An 18744-nucleotide genomic window follows, 5' to 3' on the forward strand; every position below is an offset into this window, starting at 1 on the left:
ACAGAGGCTGCGGTGTAGCGTGGTGGTGCACCATGTCGGCACCAGAAGCATGCAAACATGGTTCGCCCCATTCCTTGTTTCACAGCCGCATACCGCACCGCTAGTGCAAAGGAGATGATTTAAAATTTATAACGAAATTCCTGGCAACGATAGCAATCCGCTCGAAAAGAGGCGCCCTCTACTAAAGGGAGAACGGAGCCATACAGCTTTACCAGCACATTGGAATCTTGCGTAAAGTAGCTTTGAATAGGGCAGGACAGTGTGCGATCACCGTACCGAATGGGGAAGTAAATCTTCCTCCACAAAATCTACACCCGGTTACGGGGCGAGGTGGAAGTGTCGTTTGGCGGTGTGTGCCACTGTCAATGATATGCTTTGCATAACTCATAAGCCAACCAGCGCGAAACACAGCTCGCTCCTATCGCCTTTCTCGAGTGAGTGCGGATGAGTCGTGGAGATGAGTTTCCTTTTGCTCCCTTACGCTTACTCTTACTCGAGCCTGTGCTTATGATGGTGTCAAGTAAGCAAAGTACGCTTCGCAGTTAACGCTTGCGTTGATTAAAAGCAGTATACGAGTACGGTGTAAGAGCTCGCGTAAAGACTGGCGTAAAAACTGGTAGCGACGAGGTTGCCATGCTTTATTCGAGTGCGAATTTCAACACACAAGGACGCACAACATAATCCCAAATGGAATTGACACCTTTTGCTCGGAGGATGTCGCTGTTGAGCTGCTTAGTAGGGATGAAAGTTCTCTAACGGAAATTAGATAGTGGTTGGTAGAGTGTGATAAAAGCAACAAATATACATTTATTTAAATCTATATTGAAAACCATCGATTTCCAATTTCGATCAAATTTCAATTGAATCTTTCTCAACCACAAATCCATACAGATAGTGGACTTCATTACCAATTTGCGAATATCAAAAAGTCAAGAGTTCAGTTTCATTTACTAGTAAGCAAATAATTATATACACACGCGACAAGAATAGTGATGCCATAAATACAATTGAAAAGCATCAAGCATCAAAGCGTCAACACTCCGGCTGGAGCAATTAACATGAGCACTCCTTTCATCGACAGTGAGATCGTTTCATCTGCCCTAGCGCAACTAAAGCCTTCCTTCGCTCCTGGACCCGACGGAATTCCTTCTACCGTGCTGAAACGCTGTCAAACGACAGTAGCACCTATCCTTGCAAAATTGTTCAATGCATCGCTAGCCAATGGCTACTTTCCCAAAGCATGGAGGAAATCTTGGATGGTTCCTATTTACAAAAAGGGCGACAGGACAGATGCCATCAACTACCGGGGTATTACATCCTTGTATGCCATTGCCAAGGTGTTCGAACTAGTGATATACAAAAATCTGCTACATGCATGCCGCAGCTACCTAAGTCCGTATCAACATGGATTCGTGCCAAAAAAGTCGACTACCACGAACCTGGTTGAATTTGTAACCTATTTGTCAAATTGATGCCGGAGCTCAAGTCGATGCAATTTACACAGACCTAAAAGCAGCATTCGACTCTCTTCCGCACGCAATTCTTCTCGCTAAACTCGATAAGCTAGGAGTTCCCAGCCCGCTCGTACAGTGGCTTAAGTCGTACCTAATTAATCGCACATACATCGTGAAAATTGAAAAGCACATGTCCAAAGAAATAGTCAGCAGCTCGGGTGTGCCACAAGGAAGCAATATTGGCCCGCTTCTCTTCATATTGTTTATCAACGACCCTCGCTTTACCTCCCGACAGTATAAGTCTGTTTGCCGACGACGCAAAAATTTTTGCGCCTATTCACAACACAGGTGATTGTACATTCCTGCAAGACTGCATCGAAATTTTCTGTTCGTGGTGCAAGCGTAATGGACTGACTATCTGCATCGAGAAATGCTACTGTGTGTCTTTTAGTCGATGCAGGAGCCCAGTGACTGGGACCTACTTCATGGACGGCACTGCACTTAATCGACAGAATCATGCCAAAGACCTGGGCGTTCTGCTTGACTCTAGTTTGAACTTTAAACAGCATATCGATGACGTTGTAGCCAGAGGAAATCAATCACTTGGCGTGGTTATCCGGACAACTAATGAATTCCGCAACCCCATGTGCATCAAAGCTGTGTACAACTGTATCGTTCGTTCGGTTCTGGAATATTCGTGCGTAGTCTGGAGCCCAACTACCGCTTCTTCAATTGCTCGACTTGAGGCGATTCAACGTAAGCTCACGAGATATGCCCTACGCCTACTTCCCTGGCGCATAATCTTCCTCCGTATGCTGCGCGGTGCCGTCTTCTAGGCCTTGAACCTCTTTCGGTTAGAAGACGCAATGCACAGTGCTCTTTCATCGCTGGATTGCTAAATGGCTCTATCGACTCATCGCCTTTGTTGCATCGAGACGATATCTATGCACCATCCCGAACACTTAGGTCTAGAGAAACTCTACGGCTCGCTCAACCCCGTTCCAGTGCTGGTCGGTCTGACCCTATGTTCCGCATGTCGGCTGTCTTCAACACTGTCTCGGATTGCTTCGACTTCGACATCTCAACTCAGTGCTTCAAGGAACGTCTCCGGCTTTTGCCGTGGCCGCAGTGAATTGCGATGCAAATCTTGTTTTTGCTATGTTTTTTTTTTTTTGAACTGTTACATCTTAATTAGGCCATACGGCCCGTTGAAGATTAATAAATAATAATAATAATAATAATAAAAGTGTTCTGTTACTTGAATATAACGATCAAAGATCGGCACCCCGTTGAGTCTGAAACGGACTCCTTGCTGTAGTTTGTGGACGTCGTAAAAATCTGTTCCGGCATCTACAACATCTTCGCACTATTAGACAACAATCAGAGTATCGAAAGTCCAGTTACGAATGGCCGATGTCCCTGCGCGACTAGAAGCTCAAAAAAATGCAGAAAATGAAGACAGAGTGACTCTGTGTTCGCTTGGCTGGAAAATCGATGCAACCGGCCAAACAGTGAAATAGTACTAGGGGCACATGAACATACATATCAGGAAGTAGATGTCACGTACACTGGCTTCGCAGTGACAAACAATAACACCAAAACTCAATACGATCATTTTAGGCGTATTTCAGCGGAATTTCGTTATGACATCCTAGTCCGCAAACCAGTCCAAAATCTCCCAGCTGTGTTCCATCGATTTTTTGTAGACATACATGATCCAAATGCTCTCCTCCAACAATTTTGTTGCTAGAGCATAGGAAGAATTTATAAAAATCGAAGGTAGACTTTAAAGCATGTCTACACGCATGTCTTCGCCCGACATGGTGAAAATACCGGATAGCTGACGACAGGCAGCTCGCAAGGTCCTAGATTTATTTTTGTAAGTAAGTAAGTAAGTAAGTATTTTGTGCAAGTAAGATTAAGCTTTTACCTTTCAATGGATGTTCATGGAAATAAATTATCTCTATTAGTTTGTTTTCTAACGTCAGCTGTAGAGAGACCAGTTTTTTAATGCAAACGTTGTATCAATTCAACTGTACATGGAATCTTATTCTGTATTACATCAATGGAAGTAATTTTTAACATTTTATCTTCATTAATTGATAGTGTTTCAATTGATTTCTCACACAACACTTGAAACAAATAATATAAACCTTGCAAAATATAAACCAAAAGCAATATTGGCAACCAGCTGGCAACTTTAACTCTCTCTAGTGCCTAAAAGTAACCTATTACAATCCGGCAACTGTCAACTGAAACAAAAGAAATATAATCTCTCTACACTTGATCCTAGCTCATCAAGCTTTTCTCAGGACATCATTACTCAATTCATTCCACAAACTCATTCTCTATCCAGAGCGTTTTCAGGGACATCTAGAGCGAGAGAACATACCCATTTAGCAACGCTAACAATGCTTCCAGTGCTTACCTTTCCGCAACGCTCATTGTAATTGTAAGAATACACTTACCTGACATAGGAAACGATTTGGTTCAGCCCTTTATTTAATTATTAATTATCTACTTCGTTATCCTTTCTCGTGCCACGTAGTATCCAAGGTGCACTTGAGGTGGGATTGATCGGGGAAGCAAAAGCACATTGAATTAACGACACACTCTCACCCGCTCTTTATCCTACTTTCGATGATAAACGATGTACAACGCGGGCTTAAAATGGTCTCCCACTTAATTACAATGCGACCGACAGCCGTAATGAATGGTTCTTTGATGAATTACACCAGCATCCGTTCGCTTTATGGTTAAGTATGCGTGAGATGAGGTTGAGGTGCTAGTTCAAGATACAGAGAGAGTAGCTAATAAAAAACAGACATTCAAAGTGATTACAATTTTGAATTGCAACTAAAGACTGTAAAAGAAATGAGTGCCTTTCCGAGCATAAACTGTACTGAAACAAAGCGAACGTTTACATTTCCTCCTTCTAGTCAATAGATTTTGTTTTCTATGTTGTTTATCCTGTCCCGTTTTAAAATACAATACAATACCATTGAAAGGCAAAACATTGTCTTATTGTTGCCGTTGCTAGCACTATTCTTGCCGTCTAAAACCCACGGTACACTCTTGGCTTTTCACTTTTTCCATTCATCAACGCTCATCATTTCTTCTGCTCAATTCTGCTCACTATTTTAGTCTCAACAGAAACAGTGCCATCAATAGAACAATAGCAGCACTTTTGTGTATTTATGTAAGCTGTGAAGGGATAGTTTCTTGTGTTGGTACTTCCCAAGCTCTGATGGATGAATGATATAACATCCCATTTCTACGTTTTACTCTTCACTACCGTAAGTGTTCAGATTCCATCAACAAAGGGCGTGCTTGAAAATTCGCTGAACCATCACACGATACGATAAGACAAAAACGTTACCCTAATTCATGTAACCGAGCAGCAGTGCCGTGTAGTGCCGAACTTTTGCCTTCCATTCTCCGTTCCTGCTAGTAGTGGCTGGAGTGAAACTTTACATGATATGGCTTTGTTTTCGATTCGGAATTGGCTAGGGATCATGTACAAAGAGAGACGGGTAGCAGCATATGGTGCGGAAGGTTTAAAACCATCGACAGCTTGAATGGAGATGGAAATCTTAATCCCGTAAAACTTACCTTTAGACAGCTTCACTTTCAATGGTTGGATTTTATACCCATGAGGTGTTTCCTCCGGCAAACAGCGAAGGTGTGGTGATTAAAACTGATGAACTTTTCCAACTTGTACGACCGCACACACACAAAATTTTCGGATAGTTGCTGCACAACGCACAATAGTTTGCTGTTAAAAAGAGATAGAAAGAAGAAAATGTTATCCAACAAACGTAAAGCAACGTTTTGCGCTAAGCGTTCGCTTCGCTAATCAAATGAAGCAAATACGCACTCGTAGAAATCTTTCCACGTACCATTACGTCTTAACCCAAAAGCCAAAGTTTAAGCCACAAAAAGCTCCCCGCTGTACGAAATGTACAACAAATTTGGCAACAAACACCGCACCAAGCCAAGCCGACGGTTGGACTGGGGAAATTTTAACCGAAAAATAAACTCACCAAACAAACTTTCCCCCTGTATTCCCTGTGTCTCAAACTTGTACACGAAACTTGAAAAAGCCAAAGCGTGTGCGTTACTCGTCAGTTCCGGTGTGGTTAAAAGCGTACCTTTTAACCTACAAAACAACGAGCACCGCTCAGCCACTCATGCACACACAAGCGCTCCCATATATGCTCAAAAGTCTTGGAAGTTGGCTCACAAGGCGAAATTAAATGTGGCTTATGATTTTCATCTCTACAAACTTCTGTCCCTCGCAACCCCGAGAACGAACGCTACAGTGCAGGGTCGATAATGAGCGAAGCCCGATATGCTTTCTCGGAATGCACAAACATGCACGTTTGTGCTGATAAGGAGCGAAATTGCTATACCGTTCATATGTGCAGCGTGCAGCATACATGCAGATTCGTGGTAGTAGTGCTTCGGGCAAGGGAGTTGAGCGTGTGGTTTTGCTGCTGCAAAGTTTAATTAACTAAAAGCAAACTCACCAGCTGAAGGCTGCAGAAAGATATTACATTCTGCTGGCGTTCTGTAAACAATCGTGCGCACTATCGGGTCACTTCAAAGGGAGGCGAATAACCGAGTAAGATTCTACAAACGGGAGAACCAACTTTACCCTTGGTTGTGTGAGATATACGTTGCTGGAAGGCATTGGGTTTGTGTGGAATAGTTATACAAAAAAATCCATTTTAGCATAGTTTACTGAAGGCTTTGAGGCATCATTTCCTGATCACCTGATCTCAATCAATTGCAGAAGATTGTAAAGCTGTAATTAATTTTATTGAATTGTTTTAATCATTTATTGAGTAAACTATTTATGAAATCATTTAAAAAATCATAATCCTCCCACTATCACCGAGTTCGGAATAAATCAATTTCCGATCTTAGTGCCTCGGTGGAGACGCCTGGTACTTGTGGTGTTTTGTTGCCTTTGGCATAAGAAAATCAATATCTTCTAAAAATGAACAAACCATCAAACAAGTTATTTTTATCTCTTTTTCACCACACAGAAAAAAAACTCTCTCCAATGCGTCAATCAGGCCAAGTAGGTCAAGTTTAATAACGTGGCCATGACCTTATTATTCCTGTTTTGTCTCGCTTCCTTGTTTCAACTGTCACCACACAAAAAGTATTAAAAAATTTTTCTCTGTCTTTCTAGTGTTCTTTACTATCTTCTTCACGACATTTCCATGCTCATTAGCTCAATAGCTCTTCATTTTTGACTTCATGGAACAGAATTTTTGGAACAGAGCTTTTAACGTTACGTTTACAATCCGGCTGTAATCAATAATAATTAAATCGCTCAATAAAAAGACATAACCATTTTTTCGTATATAATAATAACCTTTTTAGCTGAAATGATGGACATTTTAATTTTAATGGTCTGCTCTATGTGAATAACATCATTTATAGCTATTTTATATATTATTAGCGGTACATTTTACATTGCCACTACGAGTTTTCTATCCAACATTATCGTTATAAAATAATATAAAATAAAACAAATGCTAAAGAAAAGTAAATCTAATAATCCAAAAAAAATACAATTAAATTTCCACTTACGTTTAAAACAACCACCTCCCCCATCTAGAACAGGGACAATATTTTCAGCACAGAATTTCCACATGAATAGCAAGCGCCGAACAATAATAATGAACCTGCCGCGTACTGGCGGCTCTCACTAATTACACGCCCCCACCCTCAGAACTAGTACGGTCGCTTTGGCGCATAATAAAAGCGAGAGCGTACAGTTAAAACAATGCTAAACTAAATATCATTTTCCGCAATTACCGGCTTCGTGGCCGTGGCAAAGGCTGTGGGCAAAGAAGACAGTCCCCGAAGCAAGGCGGGTAGGTGCACACGCTCATTATAAAGCAATTCAACCGCGATCTAGAGTAGGGGCGGGGACGGGAGTTCTAGCGTACGGTTAGGGATCCTGTCCTTTGGCTTTACAGTCTGTAAAAAAACAAAAAAAAACACACACACACAGTGAAAAGGGACATTTCGATCCTGTCCCCATCTAATGACCCATTAACGCGAACCGGAAGTTGTCGTTAATTGCACCGGTTGGTACCCGGGTTGACCGTACGTACACGGCTTGTTTTATCCGTTCGTCCCCGTCTGTCGGAAGCAATCGAGCTGCTAGACATTATGTACCAGGCTACGGTTGATTGTTTTTCTACACTGCACGCAGCCGGAGGAACGATCTTGCTTACAAAAACAGCAACAAATAACAATCCAGGTTGTAACACACTGCCTTTTACCTTCCGCGGACATGATCGTTTTGTGCTGGACAGTTGCAATTTTACGACCACGAAGCATAGTGTGGAGCATTTGCATGTCAACCCCATTTGAAGGAAGCTTCCGCTCAGCATGATTATAGACCCTGTTCAACGAAAATGGTATTTCTCCCGTTGTAGTATATTGCAGCGACATGCATGCATTGTTTGCTTTACGGTACAGTATGCAATTAAAATCCTACCCCTTAACAATATTATTTTATAATTAATTTTACATTAAAACGAATGCACTCAGCGAATGAAAATCACTGAAAACATTAGAGGAATAATATTGTTCCTACCATTTAAAGAAACAGCAGCTGATTCGTAATGAAAGCGATTGTATTTTATGAAACCCATTTTCCCTCCATGTGCCAAACTTAACACATGACCGCATTTTCATCTCAACCATCATTACCCGGGAAACGAAAAAAATAAAAGTTTTCGATATTCGAATCTTTCTGCCTATTTGTTTTTATCTCACTATCTCATACTTTGCCAACCTTAATTTATTTTACCTTCATCAAAAAATGGAACAGTCCAGCATTGATTTTGGCTCCCATTTACGACCATTCATTCGTAATGATTCATTTTATGGGTTTGATGATCGGTCGAGCTTAACAATTAAGAACAAAAATGTACAATTTAATTGAAACAAGCCTCAATAAAAGCCGCCCAAATTTATTTCCCACGAACAGCGGTGCAAAAGCAAACAAAAAAGGCGATTTATTTTTAACAACAAAAAGTACTCTTTGTACCGAGCAGGTGATTAATTTTTAGCGCATAGCACGAAATGGAAGTGAAACGTTCGTTGCATGTTGGTTTTGTTGTTGTTTGGGCAAGCTTTCACGCCAATTACAATTTGATGGATGGAAGGAAATGCGCTTTCAATCAGTGAAGAGCCATTTTCAACGATTCAGACACTTCGAACGAACATCGTTCGACATGCCATTTTATTCTCAGCAAAGGATTAATTTTGTAAATGCATTTCGGTGTTTTTTTTTAATAAAGAATGTAAATTACATTTTAAAATTAATTTCAAGATTCAATCTACCAACAGACGCAGACACACTTTTCCAAGCAAAATCATGCAGCAATTTTAACCATAAAACAGTAATTGAATAAGCGGTGCATCATAAAATCGGGCACACGCTTTTATCGTCACGCGTGATAAGTTCGGCATAAAAGTTGTAAACCCGGACCAGAGAAAAGCAACAAAACAACGCCACAACCAACCTGCGTTCGGGCTGCTACCGGCAGGAAGCGCACTGTTTTTATGTTCCTTCAATCAGCGATTCAATCCATCAAAATGCGTTATTACAGTGTATTGGGTTAAAGGGGGTTGGGGGGTGAGGCTTTGCTTCCTTTCACACACATACACATTCACACAGACAGCCAGGCTGCTCGAAAAACGGAACATGTTTTCATCGCAATTTCATTTTTGATCATGTTTCATAGGGGAAAGTGGAGCAACATAGGGCCATTTTCGTAGTATAATAAATATTCCTTTGAATATGCCACAAAATATAAATTAGGCTTACATTATTACATGCCTCCACGATTTATTTATGGATAAAAATTGCCACATAGCCTGAAAATAACTTAAGCACACGAAAAAAGTGTAAAATAAAAGTTGATGTTTTACGAGATACTATTTTGATGACATAAATAAATAAATAAATAAACTGCACATAGGCATTTGTCTATGCTTTTGCGCTCATTTCGTAAAATGTATTCTCAGCCTATTTTTTGTTTTTCTGTTCAGGAAAGTCCTGAAAATTCTTGCAAAAATATGTTATCAAAATTAAAACACTTTTTACATGTTTCAATCTACAAACTCGAATCTTTTGAAGCTGTGCCTGTTACCATAATTGGCAGGACAAATATAACATCATAGCCTCACCAAGCGCCATATGACAAAAGCATCTGCCCATTTTGCCCCAAGTGTAACTGCCCATTCTGACCCAAGTGAAGCAAGTTGTATTGTTTGTTATATTAGTAAAAATACTCATTCGATTGCCTCACTTTCATCAAACAAAATGTATTGAAATATTATATCTTTAAAAATATACCATGTAAAACTCTCAAGCATCTTCGTGACACTGGTTTCAGCTTATTTTCGAAGTGGCAAAAATTACATAAATTTGTTACTTAATGTTATTTGGCATTTTTCTTGGTTATTTGTTATTAAATGGTTATAAAACTTACAAAATTTTCATAGAACACTGCAGTGAATACATTTTGAGCATTGGAGGTGTCCTACATTTTGCCATACATGCCCATTTTGCCCCGCTTTCCCTTGCATATCACAGTAGGCAGCGCAGCGGAATTGAAATTGTTCTCGCTCGCTTCCTCGCTCTCTCTCTCTCGTTCAGAATAGAAATTAATATTGCACAAAACGAATGGAGTGAACGGAAAAAGAGCTTTTTAGAGCTTTTTTTGATCGAATACAAAAGCGTGCAGTTTTGAATTAATATTTCACCTGGTGCAAGGAAAAGAAGATTTCACGCTTTAAAATTACACATCATTTCTTTCTATTTATCGATAATAAATCTAATATTTTATGGTTGATACATTGAAGTGTGCTAAAAAAACAACGTCAAATGCAAAGGAAAACTTCTCTTGAAAATTATATATGACATTATAAATTCATTTTATGCTTCTCTCGTATAAAAAATAAACAAATTCGAGTCCAAATGCATTTGCTACCCAAGTCGTCATTACAAAAACGCTCACCGAATAGGACAAACCCCGTACCACAAAACCGGTACCAACACCTATGTAATTGGACTTTCTTTTTCCTTTTTAAAACCGACAAATAAAAACACTGCCCGGAAAACGCCTCACACGCCAATAAACCATTTGTAATGGAGTTGGCAAATGGGCAAGCGAAGGAAAAGCAAACAACATTTCGTAATGGAAAAGCCACCGACAGACAATCGAACGGTCAAAGAACTGCTCTGCCTCTTCCCACTGAGCGTACCCACATACTACACTCTGGGGCAAAATGATGGGACAGTACGAACGGCAGGACAATAAAGTGTTCCAAACCATCATCATCATCATCGTCGTTGTCGTTTGTGGTATTGAACTAGAGCGCACTGCACCGCACTTACAATGGGATACATTTCCGTTGCTAATAAACTGCACTTTTGCACGCCATCGTCGGTTGTCGTCTGTCGAGCGACTGGTTTGCCGTAATGAAAGGGGACAGTTTTTAGATGTGTTGTGTTAAAAAAAATGTTAAAAGATACTTTTAATGAGCTTTTAGAAGGTAATAAACTATAATTGTTACTTTTATTTGAAAATGTTTTGGAAATGTAAGGAGCAATATGAAGCTATTCGTACAAACCTAATGGCCAAAAGAAGCAAACGAGCAAAAGAAATATGACAAAAACACTCGTCAGTATAATATATTTGCACTTATTGTACTATTTTTGGGGGGCATATTATATTTATGATTTAGTCATTTACAGAGCACAATCAAAAAGGACTAAAAACGGACCAAAAGACGATCTCCTTGCTACGTAGCATCCTTCCATCAACAGCAGCTTGACTCCGTGTGCAGAAACCCTTTACTTGCTTCCTTTTGTGATTTTGGTTTTACATTTGGTTTTAAATTATTTTAGATTGTATGTAAAAGCTGCTCATTAATATGCTGCTTGTCTTATTTTATTTGTTTGTATTTTTTTGAAGCTAATAAAAGTAGTATTATAGTGTTATTGATTAATTAGTTTATTGTTCTTATATCCTTTTTTTTAGTTTATTGTTCCTCTCTTTCATTTCTTCTAACTTACTTTTTATATTTAACATGTTTTGTTTTTTGCTTTTTATTACACATTAGTTTATATTTTAACTCCCATTTTTTCTGTTTTGTTCTTCTAATTACCTTTACTTTTTGGTTTGGTTTGTTCTGTTACCCCTTGAACTTATTCCTGTTTTTGTTTTCTAAACAAAAAAAAACACTGACAGCTACTAACGGAACGTTGTTTTTATCTTCTCTTCCCCTTTTCCACTTTCTTATCTCACAAAATGGTTATTGCGCCATTTTTGGGTAACTAAATGGAAAAAAACACACACACACTCTTACACACCCGCAAACACAAAACAACAGGCGCCTGGCGGACGAAGATGACGAACTATCCGAGGTGCAGCCGGATGCGGTACCGCCCGAGGTGCGCGAATGGTTGGCATCCACCTTCACCCGGCAGCTGGCGACGACGCGAAAGAAGTCGGACGAGAAGCCCAAGTTCCGCTCGGTGGCGCACGCCATCCGGGCCGGCATCTTCGTCGATCGGATCTATCGGCGCGTCTCCAGCACCGCGCTGATGCAATTTCCGCCCGAAGTCGTACGCGTGCTAAAGGTGAGTAGGGAACGTAGCAAGCAATGGGGGTTGCGCCGCTTTTCTTACTTCTTCTGAGTGGTAAATGGCAATCTGCAAAACAGTTGGCAGCTGAAAACGGTTACATTTTCTCGGTTTTTTCGGTTCGGTTACGTTTTGTTCGGCACAAATCACATTTGCACGGAAATGCACGGATGCTGCACCATTATCGAACAGCGGAGAGAAAAATCAATTACACACCGTTCAGACAATCACAGCCAGAGCGCCTTCATCTTGCCAAAAAAGAGGGCAGTGAGTTTGAGGAAGGGCGCGCAATCTTCACCAGAACACAATAGTGTACGCTTTCGTTTGTAAAGGCAAAACCCTTCCAACGTTCTTCCCGTTTCTTGGTGGAAACCAGTTTCCATTGTGTTGGGGCATTGTGTTCGATGCGATGCGCTGCATTAGTATCTTCTTTCACAGGAAATTGAAAACGATATTTTTTAACCCTCTTCTCCTGCCATCCCTGAACCGCACACCGTTGGAGTTGGAGTCCCATTTATCAGCCGTGATAAATGTTAACATTTGAATGCACTTCCTGCGGAGCACACCGTTTGGGAGGGGCGTTAACTGCAGACAGGAAGAGAGTCATCGTTGCATTTCGGACTTGTTTGTTTTTCGTCTTTGTTGATAAAAAAGGGAGGAAATGCGCTGTTCCAAAACACACACATTTGTTCCTCGAAGATCGCGTAAATAGAGATATCGATCGATTCGAATAAGTTAATAGAAAATCCGACACACGTTTTTCATTTTCAGTTAGTAGTTTTTACTTCCCCAAAACACTGCCCTTTTACATTGTTCACCAGCTTACAATTCAGCTTTCTGACTGCTGTTCCTCTAATCCCATTGCTGCAAACGTCTCCCTGCTCATTGTGTGAAACAAATTTTTCAATCAAATTTGAAATCGATTGTTTTCATCGATCCATGTTTCTCCGACATATTCCTATAATATTTTCCATTAAATGCATGTTTTTTTTGTTATTTTTGTATTGATACTGTTTTTGCTTTGTTTGATTATGCCAAGAGTACAAAGTTTTATTCAAGAGTACCGAAAGTATGATTAAGCTTTTTGAATTATTATATTTACGTTTTAGCTTTTTTCACTTCAATTTCTTCTGTTTGATATCTAAATGTTTTTAAAACACATACGACTTTTGTCCTCCAAAAAGTAAGATTTTCCTTTCATTTTCCTTTCCACACAAAGAGCGATTGACGTTTCTCAAGATCATTTTGTAACCTGCTCCTAAGCTTCTCTGTCTCTCTCTCTTACTTCATTTTCTGGAAATTCAATCTGCTGCATTGTAATTGTTCTTCCTCCAAGCAATTTTTATACAAAAATAATACGAAAATACTTCCCACAATTCATTCCATTCCACGAAATAAGCTTTCTATCTCACTCTCTCTTTCTCTCTCTCTACCACGACCTCACCCTTCACACCAATTGTATACACTTCTATCGTATAATATATATATATATGTTCTTCTTGCAAATGCCTCTTACTTTTACAAACGTACAATAATTCTTCTTATGCGTATATTCTGTTTTAGAGGGTGTTCATGTATTTTACAGCTTTTCATACAAAGGAAACCGGATTAGTATTAAAAGGGAAGGGCTGTTCATGAGATGGCATTAGATAAATTAATGTTTTCACTGTATGATGAATAATATCCTTCCCGCTACTGTACACATCGACCGTAAACGGGCATCCAATTCATGGGAATAAGGCGGAACAGTTCCGATTAAAAAAGGTTCTTCCAGTGTGCGTTTTATGCCGTCCGTTCTCTTCGCACAATACACACAATAATACAGGGTTTTCCAGGAGTCCTCATAGCTGTGGGACACCTTTTTGACCCTTACTTGCGTGAAACGAACCTAATATAATGGGAAATTGGACTCTATAGCACCCTTGTTGGGCAAATCCAATAGGAATTTCCAAGGAGCTTATCCAAAAAAGGTGCCACAGAGTCCAATTTAAATCATATAAAGTTCCCTTCCCATAAGAAAGAGTCAAATAAGTGTCTCGCAACTATGAGAACCCATGGGAAACCCTGTAAAACACTAACTGGCAATACACCTCACACACAAAGCCTAAAAAATCAATACTCTCGCAATCACCTATTGTTTTTTTACTGTTATTGTGTTGCTGAGTCGATCGATCAGCACACTTGGTCTCTTATTAGCTAAAGCAAACAGAAAAAAATAAAACAGGTATCTGGTACGCTTTCCGTGTATAACATTCAACATATATATCTTTATATGTGTACGATAGCGATGTTAGTTTATTCTTTTTACAAAACACAATACATCAGAATCCATCCGGCCAGGCGGCAGAGGTACATCTGCTTCTTACTAGCTAAAGGTTACAAAACGGGCGGCGGAGAAAGATCAACAGTACAAAACATCCCTACTGAGAAGTGTGTTAGTTAGTGTGCGCCTGAGCTTAATACACGTGTGCTCACGATACAAATGCTTCTTCCCATTCCATAATCTACCCTAAAGTCACACACACACAAGTACACTTTATAAAAGCAAATGAAAAGGGTCCTGCCTTATAATTCCTCGTCCTTCTACGCTAAAATCTTCGCACAATCTCGGCTTTTGTTCCGTGTCCATGCTCGGTATTGCTGTAGGTAAAAGAACAAAACCTGTGGCCAGTTTAAAACCCCACCACCAATAGCCGTTGTTGCAGCTACTAACACTACTACTACTACAAAAACCATAGCGCAGTTGCAAAAACCCGATGAAACAAATGACGATTGATTTGACGTTGACGATGAGAAGCGAGGATCATCATCCCCGCCAGCGTGTGACGACGAAAGGCGAATGTCGATAGTTGCGGTGTCAGCTGTGCCGGTCTTTATTCATTTATTTTTTACTTTTTTGCTCTCCTCTTCCCCCAGCCTTTATTTGCGCTCCTTCAGCCGCAACTTCAATCCCTTCCGCCTTACCACGAGTCACAGGTTCGAGGCGGAACGCTTCGTGGAGGCAGTGTTGTTATCTGTTGTTGTTGTTGTTAGCAGGAGTAGAAGAACGGAAAGAAGGGAAGAAAAGATGCAGCCCCATTTAGGAAAAAGAGAGACAGAGAGAGAGAAACCCTCGGTGAAAGAAAAGAAAGCAAAAAAATAACTCCACTTCTCCGGCATGCCTTCAAAAGCGCGGTTCAAATCCCCCTTTCCCAACCCAGCGACCCCACGGCTTCTCGAAACGGCCCTCATCCCCCTCCCCTTTGTCCCCGCTATCCGGCAGTCCAAAGCGAGCCATAAAGCGACTCAACCCAAGACTAACCTTTCGAGTCGAGCAGCCGCTGTCGCTTCGCTTCCGACGCGCTACTGTACAGACTGTTGAAGCCCGGCGACGAGCTGCGGTCCCCGAACCCGGTACTGTTTTCCTGCTCCTCCAGAAACCGATCCATGTGGTCGGTCAGCCCCGGGTGCAGGTTGTACTTTTTCTTCTCGAGCCGCGCCTTGCTCGCGAACAGATCGTGCCGTTCGGTTTTCTTCCACAGGTAGTAGAACTGTACCAGCTCGCCGACGGACCGGGTGCGTACCTGGGGTGGGAAAAGCGACACGCGCATTAGTCTCAAGGTCTCCGTTGCCACCAACACCATCCCTCTCTGCACAAGCCCAGCGCCACCGTCTCACCTTCGTCTGCTGAATCATGTGAAAGTCTTTTCCGTGCACGCGCAGCCCATTCTCGAAGTTGCGGCACTCCTCCTCCGACCAGATGCTCATCTGCTGCTCCGGCACCGGTACCGCATTGTTGCTGATGCGCTTGCGGCGTAACGCTTCGTCCACGTTGTGTCCGCACTGCTGCAGCAGGTACAGCGACTGCTCGTCGTCCCGCAGATGGTTCCCGAGCGGTAGCGCGTACACGCTGTTCGGCTGCGCCTCGTTTGCAGCACCAGCGGCAGCCCTGCTGCCCTGCTGTCCGGCGGGTGCACCGGCACCACCGCCCGCTCCCAAACCACCACCACCCGGGGCAGTAATCTTTACCAGATAGTCCTCGATCTGCTGCTCGTTCAGTATCGTCGGGTTCCAGAGCAGCTTGTCCTCGTTCTCGTACGGCAGCGCATCGTCGTACCGGCACAACCCTTCCGGTATGACGGCCTGAAAGTCGCTGCCCACCATGATCGTCTTCTTCACCTCCTCGTCCGGTATGTAGTCGCCGTCCTCCTCGTCCTCGCTCAGCGCCTGCGAATCATCTGCGAAGGGTGGAAGAAGAACCAACAGTTTTACTACCCCAAACCAAGCCCGGTTCGATCGAGCTTAAACCCATCACACTCACTGATCGGTTCGAAGAGTTGCCGCAGCTCGGACGGCTCTTCGCCCTCGTCCTCGTCGTCCTCCTCGTCGTCCTCGTAGTATTGGCCCCCGGTGGGTGTTTGCGACTGATCCTGCCGTTGGTTCTGCGGCTCGTCCTCATTGTTGTAGCCGTCCCGGCTGCCAGCGCTTCGCTGTTTGCTGCTGCGCTGCTGTTGCCGCTGAGGTTGTGACGACTGTTGCTGCTCCTCCTGGTCCTCATTGTCACCCTCATCATCCTCTTCCTCCTCGTCATCGTCCTCGTCTTGCCGGCTCGGTATCGGAGTTGGAGGACCTTTCACCAGCGCAGGCACTTCATCCGACGAAGATGTCGACAACTCCTGCTGCTGCTGCGGTGTCGGACTAGAATCTCCTTTTGTCGCTTCCGAATGTGACTCATCTTTTTTTACATGCTCGGACGCACTGGTACTATCCACTGGAACTACCTGCTCTGTTTTCCGATCCTCTTCTACGTCTTTTGTAGAAGATGGTTCAGATTTCGTTTGTGGCGATGATTCTTCCTCCATCGATCTCCTTTCCGCCTTGCAGGTATCAGACTTTTGTTCATTCTCCACTGTCGCGTCACTGGTTGCCGTTGGTACTGTGGCCGGGCTTTCTTTGCTCGCTGCCGTTGATGGAGGTTCTAGCTGTTCTTGTTGCTGTGCGTCACCTGTTCCGGGCTGTTGCTGTTCCTCCTCGGTAGGCATATTCGCAGTCCTTTACGCCGAAGGAAGGAAGAGAAGGGATGATATTGTGTAAATGAAAATGGACCACTAAGAGATATGTGTTTTGCAGAATTCTTATTTTACACCAACACTACCACCATCACCAAACAGAAAATTTTCGTAATTTCATAAACTGTCTTTCGATTTTCTCTTATACGCATGTTTCATATAAACTCTCTACCTCTTGATCTTTCCACTTCACCAGACCCTCGACGACTGGTCGTTCGATGTGTTCGCGCTGGCGGAGGCCGGCAACTGCCAGCCGGTCAAGTATCTCGGGTACGATCTGCTGAACCGGTACGGCATGATACACAAGTTCAAGGTGCCGCCCGCCACGCTCGAAACCTTTCTGACGCGCATCGAGGAGGGCTACTGCCGGTTCCGCAACCCGTACCACAACAACCTGCACGCCGCCGACGTCGCACAAACCGTACACCACGTGCTTTGCCAGACCGGGCTGATGCACTGGCTGACCGATCTGGAGATCTTCGCCACGCTGCTGGCAGCGCTGATCCACGACTACGAGCACACGGGGACGACCAACAACTTCCACGTGATGTCCGGCTCGGACACGGCGATGCTGTACAACGATCGGGCCGTGCTCGAGAACCACCACATCAGTGCGGCGTTCCGCGTGCTCAAGGAGGACGACTGCAACGTGCTGCAGAATCTGTCGCGGGACGAGTTCCGCGAGCTGCGCACGCTCATCATCGACATGGTGCTCGCGACCGACATGTCCTTCCACTTTCAGCAGCTGAAGAACATGCGCAACCTGCTGACGCTGGCCGAACCGCAGGTGGACAAATCGAAAGCCCTGTCGCTGGTGCTGCACTGTTGTGATATTTCGCACCCGGCCAAGCGGTGGGACATCCACCACAAGTGGACGATGCTGCTGCTGGAGGAGTTCTTCCGCCAGGGCGACCTGGAGCGGGAGCTCGGCCTCCCGTTCAGCCCGCTGTGCGACCGGAACAACACGCTCGTGGCCGAATCGCAGATCGGCTTTATCGAATTTATCGTCGAGCCGAGCATGACCGTCTGTGCGGACATGCTCGAGATTGTGCTGGCACCGATCGCACCGATCGCTTGCAATGCATCATCGTCGAGCGGTGGGGCAGCAGCCTCAGCAGCCTCAGCCGGTGCTGGGGGAAATAGTGCGACCAACAACACGTCTAGTAGTAATAGTAGCAACAGCAACAACAATAATAATAATAATAACAACAATAATAATCTTAATAGTAATACCAACGTCAACAATAACAGTAGCATTAAAAGTACTACCAATACTCTTAGCGTACCGAGCAACAATACGAACAACAATGAAGCAATAAGTAGTGGAACGGAGGGCGGCACCAAGGACGCCACCCCGTCCTCCGCCCCGAGCAGTGCCGGTGGCAGCGCCACGGCCAAGAACGGCAGTGCGGATCCGAGCGAGAAGCCGAACCGCTTCAAGATACGCAAACCCTGGACGACCTGTTTGGCGGAGAACAAGAAAATTTGGAAGGAACAAGCCGTCCGTGGTAAGATTATCTCATTAATCACATTCGTTTCTGATTGGAAAACTAAT

General features: G+C 43.1%; 3 protein-coding genes across 20 annotated transcripts in view; 1 reads left to right on the forward strand and 2 right to left on the reverse strand.

Moving 5' to 3' along the window:
- The window catches only part of LOC1279928 (maltase 2), a 53203-nt gene extending 47979 nt beyond the window's left edge, over positions 1 to 5224 (reverse strand). The window contains exon 1 of the mRNA XM_061654112.1: positions 5067 to 5224. The gene's annotated coding sequence lies outside the window, so the exon portion shown is untranslated. The remainder of the gene's footprint in view (positions 1 to 5066) is intronic.
- Positions 1 to 18744, forward strand: part of LOC1279930 (dual specificity calcium/calmodulin-dependent 3',5'-cyclic nucleotide phosphodiesterase 1) — a 275103-nt gene that overhangs the window by 256109 nt on the left and 250 nt on the right. For all 18 annotated transcript variants that reach the window (XM_061654077.1, XM_061654079.1, XM_061654076.1 and 15 more), the window contains 2 exons: positions 11889 to 12138; positions 17386 to 18697. In XM_061654077.1, the coding sequence (XP_061510061.1) occupies positions 11889 to 12138; positions 17386 to 18697 (1562 nt within the window). The remainder of the gene's footprint in view (positions 1 to 11888; positions 12139 to 17385; positions 18698 to 18744) is intronic.
- Positions 12899 to 17199, reverse strand: LOC133392774 (mesoderm induction early response protein 1). Its single transcript, XM_061654119.1, has 4 exons — positions 16442 to 17199; positions 15799 to 16358; positions 15443 to 15704; positions 12899 to 15155 (listed from the first exon to the last, which is right to left on the reverse strand). Exons 1-4 carry the CDS (start codon positions 17160 to 17162, stop codon positions 15112 to 15114), a joined length of 1587 nt encoding a protein of 528 aa, XP_061510103.1. The 5' UTR covers positions 17163 to 17199; the 3' UTR covers positions 12899 to 15111.

Source organism: Anopheles gambiae, chromosome 3, assembly GCF_943734735.2.
Source record: "Anopheles gambiae chromosome 3, idAnoGambNW_F1_1, whole genome shotgun sequence".
NCBI lineage: Eukaryota > Metazoa > Arthropoda > Insecta > Diptera > Culicidae > Anopheles > Anopheles gambiae.

Coding starts and splice junctions, on each gene's coding strand:
- LOC133392774 (XM_061654119.1), bottom strand. CDS start 17,162: ATGCCTACCGAGGAGGAACAGCAACAGCCCGGAACAGGTGACGCACAG. Junction 16,359..16,441: donor GCAACTCTTCGAACCGATCA/GTGAGTGTGATG, acceptor CACCCTTCGCAG/ATGATTCGCAGGCGCTGAGC. Junction 15,705..15,798: donor ACATGATTCAGCAGACGAAG/GTGAGACGGTGG, acceptor TTCCCACCCCAG/GTACGCACCCGGTCCGTCGG.